Source organism: Pleuronectes platessa, chromosome 12, assembly GCF_947347685.1.
Source record: "Pleuronectes platessa chromosome 12, fPlePla1.1, whole genome shotgun sequence".
NCBI lineage: Eukaryota > Metazoa > Chordata > Actinopteri > Pleuronectiformes > Pleuronectidae > Pleuronectes > Pleuronectes platessa.
In genome coordinates this window covers 10,314,400-10,334,601 of record NC_070637.1, presented here as the reverse complement: position 1 = coordinate 10,334,601, position 20,202 = coordinate 10,314,400, and the positions used below count along the sequence as shown (strand labels likewise).

At 43.8% G+C, this 20,202-nt stretch overlaps 2 protein-coding genes across 7 annotated transcripts in view; both read right to left on the bottom strand.

The window, feature by feature from the left end:
* Positions 1–1,227: 1,227 nt before the first annotated feature.
* On the bottom strand, positions 1,228–11,282 carry LOC128453609 (guanine nucleotide-binding protein G(I)/G(S)/G(O) subunit gamma-4). The gene is made up of 3 exons (XM_053436595.1): positions 11,177–11,282; positions 9,816–9,921; positions 1,228–1,356 (listed from the first exon to the last, which is right to left on the bottom strand). The coding sequence occupies exons 2-3, from the start codon at positions 9,912–9,914 to the stop codon at positions 1,228–1,230; spliced, it is 228 nt and encodes a 75-aa protein (XP_053292570.1). The 5' UTR covers positions 9,915–9,921; positions 11,177–11,282.
* Positions 11,283–12,043: 761 nt separating this feature from the next.
* lyst (lysosomal trafficking regulator) overlaps positions 12,044–20,202 on the bottom strand; it is a 54,208-nt gene continuing 46,049 nt past the window's right edge. For all 6 annotated transcript variants that reach the window (XM_053435740.1, XM_053435741.1, XM_053435742.1 and 3 more), the window contains 14 exons: positions 19,085–19,329; positions 18,112–18,178; positions 17,872–18,028; positions 17,188–17,328; positions 16,875–17,092; positions 16,560–16,790; positions 16,258–16,447; positions 16,034–16,170; positions 15,629–15,727; positions 15,021–15,160; positions 14,833–14,930; positions 14,562–14,718; positions 14,403–14,474; positions 12,044–14,308 (listed from right to left, as the gene is read on the bottom strand). In XM_053435740.1, the coding sequence (XP_053291715.1) occupies positions 14,170–14,308; positions 14,403–14,474; positions 14,562–14,718; positions 14,833–14,930; positions 15,021–15,160; positions 15,629–15,727; positions 16,034–16,170; positions 16,258–16,447; positions 16,560–16,790; positions 16,875–17,092; positions 17,188–17,328; positions 17,872–18,028; positions 18,112–18,178; positions 19,085–19,329 (2,091 nt within the window). In that variant the 3' untranslated portion in view covers positions 12,044–14,169. The remainder of the gene's footprint in view (positions 14,309–14,402; positions 14,475–14,561; positions 14,719–14,832; positions 14,931–15,020; positions 15,161–15,628; positions 15,728–16,033; positions 16,171–16,257; positions 16,448–16,559; positions 16,791–16,874; positions 17,093–17,187; positions 17,329–17,871; positions 18,029–18,111; positions 18,179–19,084; positions 19,330–20,202) is intronic.

Genomic DNA, 20,202 nt, shown 5'->3' with positions numbered 1-20,202 from the left:
AATAACAATATTAATAACGATCATAACAATTCATCGTAAAAATCAGCAAATGCTATTCAACTACCAGGTAAAGGAAACGTTTTCGACAGTGTGCTTTTTGTTCAAAATCTAAACAAAAACAGAAAAGAAGGCTGTGTGACCACAGTGTGAGGATCACGCTGCTCTCACAGAAGTTGGCACTGTAACATACTGTACACTCTAAAAGACCCGACAGTCTCTCGGAAACACAGGAGGCTGTCAAAAAGGAGCAGAGAAACATGCAGGCCTCTCGGTTTGGCATTAATGTCAAAGGCCGTGCCATTCACTCTAGGACAGGCAAAAAAGAATCAGGCTCAGGAAACATGCCCAGCGAACAAATGAGAAAGTTAAGTTATCCTGCGAAAAGGATGAACTGATAGTGTCTCTAATTCAAAGTGGATGAAACGTACGAGGAGTAAATCAAATAGAGCGGTAAAGGTGGAGTGCATTAGAGCGGAACCAGGGGAAGGAAGCGGCAGATTCATAAATTATTTTTTGACTTAAGGGTTGTTTGCACAGTGATAACCCTGAAGAACTCGTCTCGCTGCTGAAACATTAGCCTTTCAATAAGCAGAGGGTCTGTTTATTTATTTGCAGCAGAGGCGACGTGCAGCCGCCCGCTTGGTTCCCACTAACTGAAATCATTTAGTGTGCCAGATAAGGTTTCTGTTCCAGCACTAAAAGGAGCAGGTTAATTGTTGGTGACTCTGGAGGCAAATTGAAACAGAAAACCACTAATGAGGGAAGTGTCCGATTTCGGTACAGTAGGCGTTCCTGCTAATGTGTTAAATTCTTCAATTTAATACAATGATGAATGTTTTTTCATTCGGATACGGAGAAAGGGACTAAAGGTTTAAAAAGAAGTAAACACTGGGCAAATTCCTGTTTCCTGAGGCATGTTAAGATCTAGCACAACAAAAGAAATGAAGGGAAAAAAACATCTCTCATCTCATTAAGCACTGAGCAAGGCTGTTCTCTAATAACAAAGCAATAACAAACCTATTTAACAAGACATGATACGCTCGCCGGGTTGCCAGTTTGGTAGCTGACTCCCCCAAAACCTTCAGCCACCAGGACAGAGCTGACCAACAACAGAGTGTCCGCTGGGGCAAAACTCAACTCAACGCCTGTGGCCAGTAGCTTCAGGTGTGGTGAAGACAGAGAAGCCAGGCAACGCCATGCCTGCACTTGTGCGCCCCTCGCAGGTCATCAGAGGATGGTGCAGAAGAACTTCTTCTCCCGGAAAGGGTTCTCTGAGGCGGGGACGGGCACGATGAGGGGATCCTCGCGTATGTGGGCTTCACAGTACGCCATCAGGTCGGCAGCTGCTTTGGACACCTGAAATGTTGAGACAAAGGAACATGCGGAGATCATCAGACGTTTCTTTCACTGTCGCAAAATAACCAAAAGTCCTTGGCTACGATTTTTGTGAAGTACGGTGAAAGCTAACTGGGGGGGTTTTCCTTAGATTGTGCTGTTGAGCCATTTTGCCTGGCCCATTTCAAATTACTCCAGAATACAATTACTTTTGGGGGTTTTGAATTCCCTCCAAACTTTGGTAATGATTTGAACAAGTCTAGGCCCTGAAAAAGCCCCAAAAGGGAAATACAAATCCTTCGAAATACAATAGGGCCTCCCACCGTAGGTGCTCGGCCCCTCATTAAAGGTTCAGTCTGTTGAATTTACTGACATCTAGTAGTGAAGATGCATGTTGCAGCTGAATCCCCCTCACCTCACCCTCCTCTTCCAAACATGAAAAGAGAACCTGTGGTAGCCTTCAGTTGTCGTAAAAACTCAAAATGTGTTTAGTTTGTGCCGTTTGGGCGACTACAGTAGAGGGGACCCGCTCTCTTAAATATAAAGTATTCAAATATAAGGGTCCCATTCTAGGGTAAAGAAAAAAAACAATTCGTACAATTCAGATGAAAAACGATTGAAAACATCATTAGGATTATTTTATATTCAATTTCTGCCAATAGATCCCTTTCACCTAAATCGTACACCCTGCACTTTTAAGACCTATGTCTAAAGAAACGTTTACCAGAATCCCTCTCTGTATCGAAAATGTATTTTTTAAATGATGTTTGATGTTTTTGGAATGACTGAGACAAAAAAAAGTAGTCTTTTCCAGCAGGCTTTCTCATCTTTTCATGTTGTCGAGCCATCCTGTCTTCATGAGGTGGTGTCTGGATTTGTTTCAAGTTTTTTCTTATCCTTGTATGACTTCAAAGTTCAGAGCGAACCAGGAACTTCTGTTGCACCTCCCTTGCGTCATCTTCTGTCATTTCACCATCACATAATTTAATAATCAATAATAATCACTTTAGAAATGTAATCCATGAAGAGAGAGAGAGAGAGAGAGAGAGAGAGAGAGAGAGAGAGAGAGAGAGAGAGAGAGAGAGAGAGAGAGAGAGAGAGAGAGAGAGAGAGAGAGAGAGAGAGAGAGAGAGATTTAAAGGAGCTGCTTGTTCACGGAGGTGAATATTTAAGTTTAAGCCAAGACAAAAGGTCTTTACAAGGAGTTCACTGGATTAAATTAGTACTGAAAAACTATTAATTGATATGAATATGAAGTTTAGTTTAAAGAATAAATGTCATTGTCTAGGGGTGATCTTTCTAGATGAGTGTTACAAAGTGGATAAGACTTGAAGACGCTCTTTTTTGAATATTTTGATTGAAAGACAAAGTGGTTGTATGAGACAGCCACGCCAGTAGCTCTATTAACCTGTACAGTAGCATATTGAGCTAAATACGAATGCTAGCCAGCTTGTTACATGTTGACTGTAGTCGGTTAATCGTTTTGGTTTGGTGTATCAGCCTGCTAACATTGTCCTAATAGCCCTAAAACAAAAGTGTAGCCGAGACTGATGGGATTGTCCTTAGAGTCGCAAGAATTTGGTTTGAAACTAAACTGTTTGGAATATTCCAATGTTGGCCCCTGATGAAGGGGTGAGACATGTCAGGATGGACCCCAGAGTTGTCAGGATTCATCCTCTGACGACCATGTTGAGATTCTTCAGTGTGGCCCAAAGTGGTGGAGTGATCAACACTGCTCTGGAACAACAACATAGCATGACTTTAAAAAACACGTTGTAACCGTTTGACCCACTCATGGGTTTAGATGAATTATAATTTGGGAGAGAGCTTTTGAAAAGTTGTATATATAGGCCCTGTCAAGGCAAAGTGCCATTATAATGAAAGTGCAAACACAGGCTGACAACAGCCTGACGAAGACGAGTGTCAAAAATGTGACGAGGTGAATAAAGCAAGGTAAACTGGAGAAGAGTGTTGTGTGCTGTGTATCTTTATTTTAACTTACACTATGTTCAGCAGCTCCCTGTGTGTTTGTTCTGGTAAACAATGTTGTGGGAGCTAACTTGATCCACATTAAACCCACTGAAAGTTTGGATGAATGGTGCCTGGCTCTTGTTTCTTGGACGTAGCATATGGTATCTATTTCTGATTTGTCAGTGCCTCTGGGGACTGTACTGATGTGTGTGTCCTCAGCAGGAGCAGAAGACGGCTCATTGGGATGACTGACAAGTTTTACTGTGGGATGAAGAGGTCAGGACTAACAAAACACTTCCTGCCTCTTGCATTTTATCATTTTCAAGGTCAAACAGACGGAACAATTTACTGTCTGACTGTATAAGTGAATGCAGGCTTTACTTGGGAGCGGAGACGGGAGGTTACGGGGAGGGGAGGCTGCAAGTGGAGAGGAGCAGCTGCATCAGATGGGAGGGTCAGGGCTCAGGGATCTACGTGCAGGACCGAGACATCTGATCTCCTGCCTGCCACTTCACCTCGCCCACTGCTGCTCTCACAGAAGAATACAACGCACAAAATCCATCACGCTGCTCATCACATTTCCTCTTAAACAGGGAGTTATAGCGTTTTAGTGTCGCAGCCTAAGCCTGTCCAGTCGAGAGGTTCAGGATTAATATCAGGTGCTGAGATTTATGGATTTGAAAAGAACAACATGGCTCGTTTTATTCTATATTTCACTTGATGGCAAGATATCCCATTAAAGACATTAAAAAAGGGATGCGTCTTCAGTCCCATCTTTCCGATGTCTTTAGCCCATAAAGATGCAAATGTATTAAAAAGCTAAAGAATGAACTTAAAGAAGGTTCAGAAATGTCCAAAAACAAGATGGGAATTGTAGTTTTCTTGAATATTTCTAAAAAAGGACTAAACTTGCTTGTTGCTCATCGTTAGTTTGTCTTTTTCATGGGATTAATTGATGATTAGAAAATTATTATTCTAGTCTTCAACCTTGTTTGCCAAAGGTCTGAGTCATACTTCTTCTCTATCCATCTTTACCTCAGTTGCCCTACCGGGGTTTGTTATTCTCATAAAAAGCCTCAAAACAAATCTGAGTTTGCATGATGATTACAGGCACAAGAACAAATTATATTCCATCATTGTAAAGAGGGAAATTCACTGATTTTATTTATTTTAAATAGCGGCCATATCTCTAATTGCATTCAATATCGCTTTCAGCTCTTCAGGGCATCTAAAAATCCTTCAAATAGATCAGTGCTAGAAGGAGACAGGATTCAGACCTCACGTCCACACTGAGGACATCAGCTGTGATGAGGGGTCACTCTCTTCATTTTCAGGGGCCAAGTGTTATAAACCACTGGGCTACCTCCTGCTGAACCATCCAGACGCAAACAAGACTGAGAGTAGAAACTAGCCAGACGCTCAGAGGGGCTGTAAGGACGCACAGCAGTGTTCCTGTTCTGAGATGAGATATTTGATGCTGTAAAGACAGGGTGAAATGTAATGATTGAGAGCTGAGACTTACTCACGATTGTTTGAAAGTATGTGACTCTTAGACTCTGAATTTCATCAAAAGCACAAGATGGCAGCCCCGGATCTGGCATATTTTAGCTTCATTACCGTGCAACACTTATTGCATCTTCATACAGCCCACAGTCCATGATTTAGAATGTTTGCCTGCTGCATTTGTTAATTTGCACGTAAGTGCTTTACAGGTTTGAATGACTTCATCCAAAGTCAAAGTCCTCTTCAAACTACTAATGCATGATGGTGTCCCTGCTGCTTCACTGGCACCACTAAATACTGACTGTCCACTTCCTCAATTAGAAACAGGCAAAACGTAATTCCTGTGTTAAGTTACAAGAGAACATCCAACACATTAAGTTCCCCGGCCAAAAGAAATGACACAGCAGTATTCTCACACATGGTTACCTCTCTGCATGATTCTGTTGGCTCTCCGCTCTAACGGCTGCAGTCACCTTCCTCCAGCTAATGCGTCTTTATTATTTATGTCACACTCACAGCACCTGGGCTGTGCTCCTGTCTGTGTTTTTGTAAATCCCCTGTTGCTAATAAAAACTGATAAGTCAGCGATTGCTTAATTCACCTCACACGTCAGGAAATAAAGGTGACATTTTCTATGCTAAATTTGGCAAGTAGTTGCTTTACAAATGGTTTACAACACTGAAGGAACTCTGAACAACACTGGGAGGTGTGGTTTTGCATTGAAGAGAAGAAATAAATATACAATGTTAATTATCAGTGGATACACAGAACAATTTACACAAATCGGTATTTAGGAGCCCACGTTATAATCGAGGGTGAAACGTTGGGTCGAACAGTGGGAGGGTTGAGGTCAAACAGCATGGTCAAAAACTGAATTATTATTTCTTACAATAAACAATCACTAAATATACCGTAGAAGAATTCACTATTTATATGACATACTTGCCAGATGCACACCAACTAGCTTCATTAAGATGAGGTGAAAAAGTTATTCTCTGATAATCGTTAATGTTACCCCCCCCCCCCATGAAAAAGGCCCCAGGTCTAAACTAATCAGTTTCAAATCCAATATAATTTCTGATCTAACTCAATTTATTTGGCTTCATAATCACACTAGAGGCTCATCATATTAAAAAAATTACTCTGAGGATACAAAACACCTGTGATGGCTGATTATCTACACATTTTTTTTTTTTTTAATGTTTTATCTCTAGACCCGATTAAGTCACTGATCTCGGTCTCAAGCCGACACAAAGCGGAAAACATTGACAAACCAATCGCCTGCAAAAGCAAGTAAATAACTTAACCTCATGATCATCATCAGCGTAACAAGTGTAACATCGTGTCCCTGCAGCCGTGGGTGTCTGCAGAAACACGGGAGCCCCGCAGGACAAAGAGTGGTACTGCACGGTGTGTGTCATTAGGCCCAGACTGTAATTACACTGCAGCCCCATGATGGAGGGAGCGTCCTTCTAATTAGCACAGATCACATTCCTTTGGCTGATTGAGCAATTAATGAGAACGTGGTGATCCCTCAATCAGCCGCACAGAGACCACTCCACTCTCAGAGACACGCGCTCCCTCGTCACATCCCTTAATTAAATTGAAAGAAATGTCAGACGCGGCCAACTTTTCTCTCTGCTCTTCTATCTCTGCTCTTTTCTCTGCTTTCATCCGCAGCCATGCGCTACTTCAGAGGTTCCTATTGGGGGGGGGGGGAATTACTCGGATCTCCTCATCTGATGTGTCGAGTGCTTTTAAAGCACAAACAGCTGCCGACCTATCAATCATCCGACGGCGGCTGAGAAAATAGTAGCGGTGTGAAATCGTGCTGCAGCTGAAACGGTTTCTGTTTTGTTTCACACCAACTCCTCTCTACCAATGTTAAAAGCTTCTCACATGAGCACAAAGAGCAGAAGTCAATTATTCAGAACTTGATTTTTTTTCTCAGACAGACTGAGTGAGAGACTTTCGGATAAAAATCAACCGTGACATTTAAGATTCATTTACATTCAGGCCTGACACGTCTTTTTCCATCAAATGCTAAGGTGACAACAAAACTGACAAGTTCGATTTATTCCGACACTTCCCGCCTCATTTGAGATAACTCTGTTTTACACTCATTTATCCTCCACCTTCACCACGACCACAAACCAGTTAGTTTACCATGACACTATTACTGTGAGACAGCAGGTTTATCGTTTTGTCCTCAATTAACACTTTGCAATGTTGAATGGTACAATGGGTCTGTCCTTTTAGGTAGATGGCTGTTTAAGTGTTTATACTTTCAGTAAGTTTTGTTGTCATTATTTATTGATGATTTTAAAAACAGGGTGAATTGTCATGGTTGACGGCTGAGACTCAATAAGAATTCATCAAGTTCACACATCGACAGGACTGCGCGACTGTTGCTCTATCACATGATCACTACTGCGCTGACTCTGCGTCTCTAACTGACGTAAAAAGCGCAAGTATCTGGGATCACCTGTTTTAACATATTAGCATGCTAACATTTATTAGTTTGCACTAAATTGCTTTACGTTTGAAGGACGCCGTGTCCAAACGCGATATTTCCCATGACATCACAGTGGTGCAGTCTGCCGGACTACTAACTTCACAAAACACCTATAAAACACAAGAGGAAGGGAAAACTAGAAATAATATGTTTACATAATATGTCTCCTTTAATATAGCATTGTCTGTCCCGGGAGTGTGGCCACAGACACCCAGATCACAACACTATAAATATATACATATTAAAACAGGCCCAGTCACCATTGCTTTTACTCATTCAGTGACATATAGCGACTTCGTACAAATAAAAAAAACTTTTAATCCGTTCTCTATAACTTCATCTTCCAAACCCCGATTTCAACTGGCGGCGATAATCACTTTGTTTTTCAAAAAGACAAGGTTCACTTGGAAGCAGCCTTGGCTGTGTTTAGCGGGATGATGGTGTACGGCAGGCGTCCAGGCCTCGGCTATAATGCTGAGGGAACAGCCTCGGGGCTGTGGGGCCATCATTCCCTGAGCACATGAGGAGCATACCGGATGAGATGATGACACGGACTTTTAAGTTGCACAAGAGGTGGTTGATGAAAACGGTGGAGAGGAGGCATCCCTTCACACTCCACAAACGTATTCATAGAAAATCTGCTTTTTACTGGGGTGAGCACACAACGCAGTAAAAACAATGACCTCGATGAATGGTTCTCTCTGTTGAATAAAAACTGGCTTTATTTACGCTGGCAGTGTTACGACGAGGATTGTGACTGACCTCCGCCATAAAGAATATACAGGGCTCAAAAGTCAAGATTTAACCAGGAGTTGTTGACTTCAGGAGTAATGTGCTCCTTCACAATAAAAGTCTACAGGAGTTTAAGATGGTGAGGACTTCAACCTTAAAGTCAGGAGTCTGCTGAAGCCTCGAACAACAGGAACGTAAGGTGAGGAGATATCCTGCATGAGAAGGTGATGACCGAGGACGTGCTTTAACGATCTCCCTCAGAAACGATGACACAAACTGGTGGAGAACCAAAGCCGGAAGTGGTCTTGATCAGAGGGAGCTACCTCAGCCTCTGTTCATCCCTCACAGACACTACTCAGGTGCCTGCAGAGTGAACTTAGGCTTCATGTGACTCCTGTCCAAAGACTCTGCCCTGAACATTCATTTAGCTGTCATCATGAAGTCGACCACTGGAATAAACTGGAATAGCAGTCAGTGGAGCACACACCTCCTCCAAGGTCCAACTGTCCCCTTCAATTCAATCAGGCTTCACCAGATTTCACACTCCCATAGAGAAATATAATGTTCCAGATTTAATGAAAAATTTTTAAAATGTTGCAATGTTAAAGAAGGTGAAAAGAAAATTCTCCCCCTGATGCCGATCTACATCAAAGTTTAATGGGGTCTTCCCTGAGCTATACCACATCCTTCCACCAGGTTTCATGGAAATCCCCTTTGTTGTTTTTGTGTAATCTTGCCTATAAACAAACAAACCATTAAGCAAACAGACAGGGGTGAAAACTTAACCTCCGTGATGAAGGTACTTTTAGAAACTCATTGTCTTTGAAAAAAGTCTTTGGAAAACTCCAAAGGGGGAGCTGAAAGACAATCTGATAAATGGCATCAAGTGTCAGGGAAATATAATGAGTGCAATTCAAAAGACAATATCTAACTACTAGGTGTTAATGTTATAGAAAATCTGTCCAGTTTTAAAGAACATCCTCCATGAAGGACAGATATGAGACAATAATGATCACTACTGATGGTTCATTTTAAATCAAGGTATAATAATATAGGAAAATAGTTGGATGAGAGAATTGAATTCCATGTCTGAACCGTAAAATATGTAGCTGATGCCAGTGGCTGCATAGCTTAGCTTAGCTTTAAGACGGGAAACATGGGAAGGGGTGCGTTACACAAGTGTTAGCAAAGCAGGTAATGGTCTGGGGCCCTGAACTGAGAGGGGCCCCCCAAGCCAGTGGTTCACAAAAACCTTGTTAAAGGAAAAACTTAAATTCTATGATCCGCTATTTACAGGAGACTGTAAAGACACCATGGTCGGAAAAACCTGGACAAGGAACCATGATACAATTTTTTCTACCAAAAGCTATGCAATTGTATTTTGTTTTCATTAGAAAATAATTATTTGCGATCAGAAGGATGTGGTTTGTTACTTGGAAGGGGTATGGGGGCCCCCAGGTTCCAATATCCTAAGGCCCCTATAGAACCTTGAAACACTCCTGCATTGGACAGCAGCTAGCCTGGCTTCTATACACACAGGAAACAAAATATGTACGATTCATCTTTATTCCATCTTATGAATTAAAAATGGTTAAAACTATTTATTAAATCAAGGTTTGTAACAAGTGGATTGAATTTTAACTTATGAAGAATAATGTACACGTGCACCAGGCGATCTGTAAATTCACATGCAAATATTTTTGTTACATTTATCCTATTTTTCTCAGAGTTGCAGTTAACAAAATAAAAGCCCTCCTACCTTTATCCTATCCATGCAGGCCTCCATCTTCAGCTGCTCCACAGCTTTCCTGGCATGGGAGATGCTGGCCGTGCTGTTGTTGGCGATTCCGTCCTTCATGATGCTCCTGTGACGCCACACAGAGGCACAATGGGTGAGGGGAGGTGGGGGGTGACACACAGAGTCAATGAACATCACATTAAACCCAGAAAAGCAGCAACCCCCCCGGGGGGCTGATGTCTCTGGCCCCCTTGGATCAGCCGTTCTCTGCCACAACCTTTTATTTTTTCTTCTTCTTCTAATTCAAAAGGACCCATTTTGTGTGGGGAAGGTGTTTTACAGCAGCCGAGCTCCATTTTATTCAGAAGAAAGAGCTTTTGAACGCATCAGCCGGACGAAGGTTTGTCTCTTTATCTGCCGGTGTTCATGCACGATTACTTTCTTTATTCTCAAATTCAAAGTTATAATTTACAACAAGAGGCTGGAGGAGATGGCAACAAAGCAGGAAAACACACACACACACACACACACACACACGCACACACACACACACACACACAGCTGTGTGTTTTACATCGGGGCCACAGTGCTTTGCTCAGGGACATTTCAGCAGACCTGTGTGAGGGGAGGGGTTATGGAATCTAACCAACACATTTCCCTTCCTCTGCCTCAGATCTGTCCACCCCTCATCTTCTCAACTGTCTTCCACAATGTGCAGTTTCTATTCTGCCAACACGTTTCTGCAGATTGCAGGGCCCCACTTCGCCCTTCCCTCCTCATCCAGAGGGACAGAACACATCGGTGTGCTTGTAGAGCAACATGCACCATCTCACCGACGTGAATCTGTGTGGATTCATTTGTCTGTGCCTGGATTGGTTTATTTATTTCATTTCCATCGCTTAGAATCCAGCTGTGACTGTGCTCGAAGAGACGTGAATACAAAGCAGATGTTTGGTAAAGGAGGACGCGGGCGTCTGAATCCCACTGCTCGAGCGTCTAAAGCCAATTTATGGATTTTCATCACACCCTCGCAGGAAGCCATAAAACCAGGCCTACCCCCCCCCCCCCCCCCCCCCCCATCCACTCAGATCTCCCCCTCGATCCGTGCACCCTTCTGAGGCTGCTTCTTATTCTCTCATCCACGTTTTTGTCATAATGTAACGAAGCTGCTCTTTTCTGCGCATCAGTCAAACCCTGTCATTTCTAAAGGGGGGAGAAATGGCTGGAGACCCTGCAGCGTGCGAGCTGCGGCCCTGCTCACAAAACAGCACAATTTTTTTTTTTTTTACATTGGAAGAATAAAATAATTAAAAGTAAAATCCTATTCCCTGCATCTGTCGCTTATATGAGCTGATTAATGGAGGCTGCAGCCGCCGACCTACCTGAAATGTGCAAGCGGATTTCCAATTTAGAGAATTCCGGGTTGACTCCACCCAACGCACACACACACGCACACACATACACAATCACACACACAGGGAAAAAAAAGCCCCTCACACACACACACTAGAAGACGATCTGTCAAATATGAAACGATAGGAGGAAATCCCAGCCTCGCTTCTCCTCTCTTCTCTTGCGCTGGAGATGAAAAATCCCTTCGGGGAGACCTCGCCTGTCAGCGGCGCAGAGTCGTGCGCTCTCCGGCGGAGGAAGATGATCCAGGCGGCGAGGTCCTGGCACAGCAACCGCGGCTGGACCCGGAGAGATGGTTACGCAGGCAAGCGAGGGGGGGAAACCTCCGTGTGACGATCAGGACGCAGGCTGCGGGGAAAGGAAGCACTCGATCAGTGGAGCAGGAGCTGCAGCATCGAGCCGGGGGGCGCGTCTCTGCTGTACGGACCGGCCCTAAACGCACCAAAATCTAAATAATGTCTGCTGCTGTTTTAAAAAAATATATATTTTTATTCTAATTTGATTTATTGTTGCAGAAGACACCACAGATCTGCAGGCTTCCCCATTTCATTTTTACATCAGCTTTGACATCACCGGGTCCCCCCCCCCCCTCTTCCTCATCCCTCCTCCTGCTCTCCCCATAGCAACGGATGATGGGCCGCATCCATAACAACAAGGCTCTTGACGGAAATTCGCATCCAGATCAAAAATATTTTAGAAAAACGCAGATTTATTCATAATCAGTGTTCAGAAAATTATAATTAAAAATATAATTTAGGCTGAATCATCTTAGTTTCTTCTTGTATTTGATCTTCCTGAGTGCACCCGCTTTCCAAAAAAGGACACAGAAGACAACATGTAGTAATATTCCTTCAAATATTTATATATATTTATATATTTATAATATAGTCATCACTTGGTTTGTTCACACACACACATACATATTTACAAACAAACAAAACATAAAATAGGATCTTTCTTAACCTCGGTTCACCAACTTGCACAACCAGCCCAAAGAGGTCGATCAAACAGCACAATATATAAGCAAAACTGAGACAACGATCTTAAATTATGCATAGCTTAAGTTATCAACTGAAAAATATTTCCTTCTGTCAGAATGCACAAAAAAACATTTATAACATTTCCTCTCAGACTTTTTGCCATTTTCTCAAAAAACAAACCCAACAAACATATCATATTCTCACACATGGATGTTAAACAGAAAGAGAGAGAAAAAAAAGGTTGTGGTTCTCATGGACAAATACTTAAAAAATGACAGGGAGGAAATGAATGTACACGTGCAAGCATGAAAACAAAGTAAACAAAGCGTTAACGTCATGTCTCAGTAACACAGAAAAAAGTTGAGTGAGCAGAGGAAAAAAACATCAAAACAACAAGAGGAATGACGTCAGGCATCTGATTAAGAAATATTCCCTTTCTCCAACACACGAGTGAAAAGTAAGACGTGAGTTCACAACAGAAGGCTCACTGCAGTCACCACAAAGGCAAAACAAGTCGTTTAACAGCCGCGGAACAAACCTCTGGCTTTTCCTCCTTTGAAACTTCATTAACAAAAATGACCTATTGCATGTTTATGTCTGATATTGCTTCCTGGATTTATTAGTGGAATATAAAACAAGCTCAGTTCATATTAAGACCACAGGTCATTTGCTCTCCTTAAATTAGATGGTAGTTTAAAAAAAAAGAAAAAAGAAGTGCTGCGACTACCATCTGACAATAATGACTGACAAACTGAAAGTGCGGGAAGTTGAGTGGGAATGTAAAGAATAGCTGCATGGATCCAAAGAAATGTTTGGTCGATTGGTTCTCACACTGATCAATGTAGTGTATAAGAGTCTGAAATAAGCTGTAAACCTCATCAGTGTCAGAAGCTAGCGCCAGCCTCCCATCTGCTACAAACTTTCTTCATGCTGCACAGGTAGCAAGCATCAGTGAGTTCAGGACGTTCCTCTCTGCTAATGTTTGTTAATCGTTCTCTCAGAATCTCCGCGAGCTCAATGAAGTAGTGAAAGGTTTTAGTGCATTTGAGCAGCAGACAGTAAAACACGAGGCAAGCACAGAAGTAAAGATGAGCCTCCATGGTGATTCTTACAAAATAAATGAGTATCAATACTTGTCAATGCAAAAGGACAGTTCAGCTGAGACAGGCATTAATAACAAAGTATCATGACAGCAAATGTCAAGCAGTCAAGGTCAGCCTCATCCCAGCATGCAGAAGAAAGACAGTACATCCAACACAAGGTGCAATTCATCCCCCCACATCCCCCCTAGGAGCTCAGATACACAGCGATGTGGGGCCGTGACACTACAGCTCAGACTTGAGTGGAGCGGACAGCCCATCCGAGTGGCGTCTCACTCCCACAGAGCGGGTCGTGTCCCGGTGACGGACGCGAGGATGGGCTCCCTGCCTCCCTCCAGACTGCTGCAGCGTCTCCGGGAAACTGTCAGACGACGCGCTGTGGGAGATCGGAGCGGCGAAGAAATGAGAGACCGGGGGTCTTCACACTTTGGGTCTGGCTTTGGCCAGACGATAGCAGCTTACCAAGAAATCAACATCACACAAGGAACCTTGCACAACAAAATCTCAACAGTCAGAAACAAAAGAATGAGAAGACTCAACAAACCAAACATACGCTCAGAAATGCATTTCATGTGTCTGTTGCAGCCTCAGACCAATGTTCATCAACCCCCCAAAACATTCAACTTCAGTATGTTTATAAATATATATTTATATACATATAATACTATTTTATATAATAATTTCTTGATGCTGGGAGAAGAGTTTGCTCAGCTGGGGATGGCTTTAGTTCAAAGTCAAGGAGGAATCAGGGAGCTTGATGCCATGCTGACAAGTCCTCCCCCGAGGAGGAGGAAAAGGAGGAGAAGGAAGAGAAGGAGAAGGAGGAGGAGGAGGGTGCCTCTCTTGCTGTGAACTGGACAGGGATAAACATCAGACACAATGTCAGCCTGCAGCGTAGCTGCTCAGGAAGGAGTAGAACATGGGCAGCTTCATGCGCTGCTGGTCCCGTCGACACCACGCCATCACCGTCCCCTCGTTGTTGGCTGTGTAGAGGTGGTGTCCGTCACATGAGTACGTCAGGCTGAGACACACAGGAGAGGACGTCATCAGCAGAGTTCCCCACAGAATCAGAATATTAACAATGATGGTGGAAATTAGCATGGCCGCACTGTTACCTGATGATGGGTTTGCTTGATTTGGGAAAGGTGATCTCTCTCACTGGTTTTAAATCCCAGGTGCTCCACAACCTGAGCATGAACAAACACCAGTGAGACTAAATCAGTTTGTTGAGCAGAAAACAAACACAATAACATAAAAAAAGAGTTTCTGCTCACCTGACGACACCATTCTCCAGCCCGCCGGCGATGACGTTCACAGACACACCCTCCGGCTGATTGGAGAAGGCCACGGAGCAGATGATCTCTCTGCAGTGGACGTGACCAATCAGGTCGCCATTCACCGTCCACAGACGCAGGTCGCTGCCTCCGCCAACTGGGTCCAAAAAAAGAGTCGTGATTAGCACCAAAGCAGGGCCACAGCACGAGGCAATAATAGTGCAGAGGTGATACAATGAACGCTCTGGTTATGAAGTGGGAGGTTCCTCACCTGAGTCACAAACTGTTGCGATGTCACCTGTGGTCTCGCTGGCGGACACGGCAGTCACCGGGCTTTTGTGGCCTGTGAGGCTTTGTACATAGCAAAGTCTGAAGAAAAAAACAATTTGTTTAATTTAGATTCGTCTCCTCACAAAGAAAAGATAAGATTGATGTATTTCTCACTTCATCCACACTGACCTGTTGAGGTCCCAAAGGATGCAGGTGCCGTCTTCGCTGACACTGATGAGGATGCTGTACGGTTTGCAGACAAACAGGCTGGTGACCTCCCCTGTGTGTCCGTACAGGTGAACCTGAGATTCCACCTCCATCTCTGATGGCTATGCAGGACATTATGCAAATCCAGACATATATTAGAGACCATATACAGAGGACACACAGATCTGAATATTAATGCGACACATTAGCAAGGATGAGGTATCACTGTTTAACAATTTCCCCAAAAACTTGTATAATCAAAATACAATAGGATTTTCTTATTAGATCAGGTGATACTGAAACATGGTTCTGGAGCAGAGAAACGAAATAGTGTTTGTGGGGACCAATGAAAGTCTGAAAAACCTGTGATGACTGATCTCTCAGACCCCTAATCTCACTTGTGGGCTCAATGGAAACTGTGTTTCAAGGGCAACTGTGATGGGACTACTGAAGCCGGGCGTTTGAGCACAGCGAAGCGGTCTAAAGAGGGGGAGAGGAGAGTTGGGGGCTTAATGAGAGGAGGGTGGGTGGAGTGAGGCCGTCGATGTGTTGGCGGAAGGTTAGAGGGAGACATCACCATGGAAACCTACCGTGGTGCTGGTGAAGCGGTTGCTGTAGGCGGTGATGACTCCACACTTGCTACCTGTAAATAGCTGGCAGCCATCGGGCACCCAGGCACAGCTGGTCACCTGGAGAGAGAGAGGGAGAGAGGGGGAGAGAGAGAGAGAGAAACATATTAAGGAATGAGAGACCTGAAAGCTTATTGGTTATCCCATCGACTGTACTGATGGTCTACCATCCACTAATATGGAGGAGGTGGGGTTTATGACCTATAGTGTAGCCAGCCACCAGGTGGCGACCTTTTGGCCCCACTTTTGGGGGAGCACAGTCGTCTATATTTATCAAGATCTAAACATTCTATGGTTTATCCTCAGTGCAGATTTGTATATTTTCTTTCACTGACATTAGCCCTTGATGTTCTCTGAGCTTCTTACCTGGTGAAGTTGTGAACACTGTATAAAGTTGATAGGTGGTTCACTCTGTTTGCTCTTCAGCCTCAATATGTTGTCTGCGTAGCCCCAACTCAAAATGGCTGACCACTGGATGTCTGTGCTGTGCATGCTCCGAACACCTACAGAGGAGAGGATGCAGAATAAACAGAGTGAGGTGACGTCCTCTAAATCCACTCTGGCTCATGGTTGAGTGGTGGGCTTCCTACCTTGCTCCTTGCTGTAAATCATCATGAGGCAGAACTTGCAAGAGAGCCCGCAGATGGCTCGCGTCGGCAGCGCCAGCAGGGATCCGAACCTCTCCCCGTGCGGCTGACTGAAGCACACCACTGGGTCTGGAGCTGAGGGCGAGCCCACGTACTCACCCCACTTCAGACCTTTGATCCACGGCAGTGGGCTCTGTGGGGAAATCGCCAGGTGAGCAGCAGATCATTTCATTGATGACTAATAGAATTATATCTTCCTCAGTGCACAGCAGGCTGCTAGAACCACTACCACTACAGTAGATTACCGGGCAAGTTATTTCCTTGGCCTGTTCTCTGGTTTCTCTGAAGGCCAGCTGAACCAGGAGTCCCATGGCGGCTGGCAGCTCCCCCTCCATCATGAGTTTGGTGGTGGCCCTGCTCATATGAGAGGCGCTGAAGAGCTGCCTGGGTGTCTGTCCATACGTCTTGATCATTGTCTCCAGGGCCCGGCGCTGCACTGGGTCTTCTACCGATGACACGTCCATGCCAAAATACGTCTGTGAAAGGTGATTTTTGAAACTGTAAGCAACAAAAACTGTTTCCTAATAATTCAAAGTAGACACAGTGATTAGCAGCCTTACAGCAGGGTGGAAGACATTGATGGCCTGGACTGAAGCTTTGCCTTTCTGCTTGAGCCCGAACACCAGGTCGATCCACTGGCACAGCGTCTGGGAGACCTGCTCGGACTCCAGCGCCTGTCGGTGGATCAGGATGAACAGACGCGGATCGTTGCGAGCCCAGGGCGGCAAATTCACGTGATTCACCCTCTCGCCGTTCTGACGTACCCCAAAATCAAAACCTGTGCAGGCAAATTTGATGAATCAACAGCAATGAAAAATGTCTGAAGGAATAAAAAGTATTTAATGAAAAAGAAAAAAAGAATAAAATGATTACCCTCTCTGTTGACCAGGAATTCTGGGAGGTAGAAAAACTCTGGGATGAGCTCTTTCACGTCAGTCATGGACTCGAAGGAAGACAGCCTCCACGTGGTGTTCATGGAGTGGAACGTTCGGTCCGGGATATCAAAGCTCTGGTCTGAGTACGGCCAAAGACATTCTAATTACAGATTCAGCTCAGTGATTGAAAAGATTCCCTTTCATGACCAAAGACGCCTCGTCTGCTGAATACATTTACAATGACACAAAAAGATGCCTCAGAGGATCAGAGCCCAGAGGCGAATGAATGGAAAAAATAATTAACTCGTACGCGAGGAATAAAAAAGAAGAAGGAGAACAGAGGACAGTACAGAGGTGAAGTAACCTTTAATGGCTGATACGTGGGATGCAACACAGCTGCGGCTACATGCTACTCAGGTCCAGTATCTCTGCACTAAAAGCCTGAGCGTCCACTAAGATGGAGCTGTCACTTTAACCCAGAGAGGTGGCTCTCTGCTAAAAGCTTCTGGGAACTATATGATAATTATCTACCTTTAGAGAACCAAACACTGTCAGTTAACACTTACACTGATTCTTGAAAATAAGATCAATACAGTTCCAGTCTCCAGATGTTCTGTATTTTGCCAAACTTAGCTGAAGATTTTCTTCTATGACTTATAACGAATATTGATGTGTGACTCACCCTGGTACGCGAGGAACATCTTGGTAAACGGTGGCATTCGGACCAGGAAGTGCAGAACAGTGCCGCTGTTGGAGTAGTGAGAGCCGTAGTGGTACGGCTGAACAGGAGGCATGGGGTCATCCTCACGCACACCCTTCTTGTACTCCTCCTCCAGGTACTGTACAACAAGTACACGTGTCAGTGTTGTTTCTTATACTGAAACATCAAATCCACACGCTCAAGGCGAATACAGGGCCTTACCCGGTAGTTGTCCACGTAACGATCCTCTTTTTCTTTTGACTGGACTGCAATGGGTTTGTTCAAATTCCTGCGCAACGACAAAATGAGAAAGCAATGGTGAACTGTGATTTTCGAAACTGGCATGAGCATGAAATAAGCTGCATCTCAATTCAGGGGCGCAGTCTACCCGGCCCACGAAGGAGGCGGTCTTCGTGGGCTGTGTAGACCGAACTGAAAGGAGACGGTAAACAGAGGTTTTCCATGATTGGCTTCACCAGCCTATCCCGCCAGTATTGCTGTTGCCTAGCAACAGAGCTGAAACTGGACACAACGAGGAATTCTGTTAATGCCCCTTGGTTTTTTAATATCTGTACCACTAGCAGTTTGATTGAGTTAAAACATGATACATAGTCCGGAGTAATAGAAGCTGTACACACACACCGAGCATCAACTTGAGGGCCTCGCCAAATAAATAAAATCACTCAGATGCAACCGAACAAATGATTTCACTCTTCTGGCCACACACAGGTCTGTCTGAGCTGCATGCTCTGCAATAACCAAGTGGGGAACTGGCGGCTTCACAGTGCACAGCTGCACTGAATTGTAGTATTGACCACATGTGAGACGTTTAGCGAATATCTGTCAACTGTTGCTACAGGAAATAACTTGGATTAAACTCTCACCCTCTGAACTGCTTGATTTCCTATATGCACATCGCTAACATGCCACACAACCCACCACCACAGGTAAATTATCATCCTGTGGCAAAAACTGTCATTCATTAAACATAACACAGTTCATCTATTAGCAATTTCTGCTCTGATTTATTGTAATAGGTTGAAATAACTTTAAGAAAACCTGCCAACAGAATCCTATCTAATGCGTCTAAAGACAGTGGAGGTACAAATGTTTATTACAATGCATAAGACTGATCCCTGACACACTCCACTCATAAAGCATGGGAAACATGCTAAAGTTATCATCCAGCTCTGACCTGTAGATGCTCGGGTCCTGCAGGTCGAGTGTCTCACTGGTGTAATCTCGCAGGATAAAGGGGAACACAGGGTACTGCATGAGGTCATTGAAGGAGCGCCCTGCGTGCTTGTTCAGATGTGTGAGGTACTCGAAGTTAGAGATCTGACCAGAGCCCCACAGCTGCGTGAGGGCCGTGATGTTTCCGTGCTCCAGCAGGTTGGGCAGATCAGAGGTCAGGATGTTGTGGTAGACGTCGTCACGGAACTAACACAACAACACAGAGAAGTTTAAGATTATTTCAAACAATAAAGTGGCAGGACTGGAAGTTAACATTTGAAAAGTATTAATTTGCAATTGTAATCTGATTGATAAAACTTGCTGTGTCTCTGTCTTTCCTATACCACTGAAATAATGAGCATGGTGCCTTAAAACACCTTCTTCTCTGTAGAGAATAAATTAATATATGTCTTTAGTTAGTTTAGTTTACGTTTCATGCATTTAAAACCAAACCAAGTCAGAGAAAATCAATGCACAAAGGCCGAAAACATCCAGACCAACAGCCAGCATACTGATTACAATTCTTCCTGAGGGGCACACTAATGTTTGGACAAATAACTAAAGCATTACCTTAAGTAAACAGAAAATGGAAGTATCATCTTGTTAATTTATCTTTCTTCGTGTCTGCATTGTAAATAGCTGCTTGAAATCCCTGAAGTGTACAAAAGTCAGTTGAACTACCATAGTGTCACATTTAGTATCTAAATGAAAGCTGCGCATAATAATAATAGCTTTTTTCCCCTTACAGAGTACTATGGCACTATATCTTATAATCATCATGTTTAATTCCTGGCACAGACTTCACAGCTCGACAGACATCAGGAACAGAATAACAAAAAGGCAATTCAACAGTTATCTCAAACAGCAAAGGTTTTTTCAAGTCGTATTTTGTCTTTTCATACATCTTTTACTTTGAGCATCAGTGGCTCTTTCATCTCGTTATTTTGATCACAGGGCATCCCTTGTGAATTCATTCTCATATTCAAATGAAACATTGATATATGTTTTCCAGCAGAGATCTGCTGGGGAGAGGTATTGATAATAAATGGAATCTGTTCTTTGCAATAATAAAATAAAAAT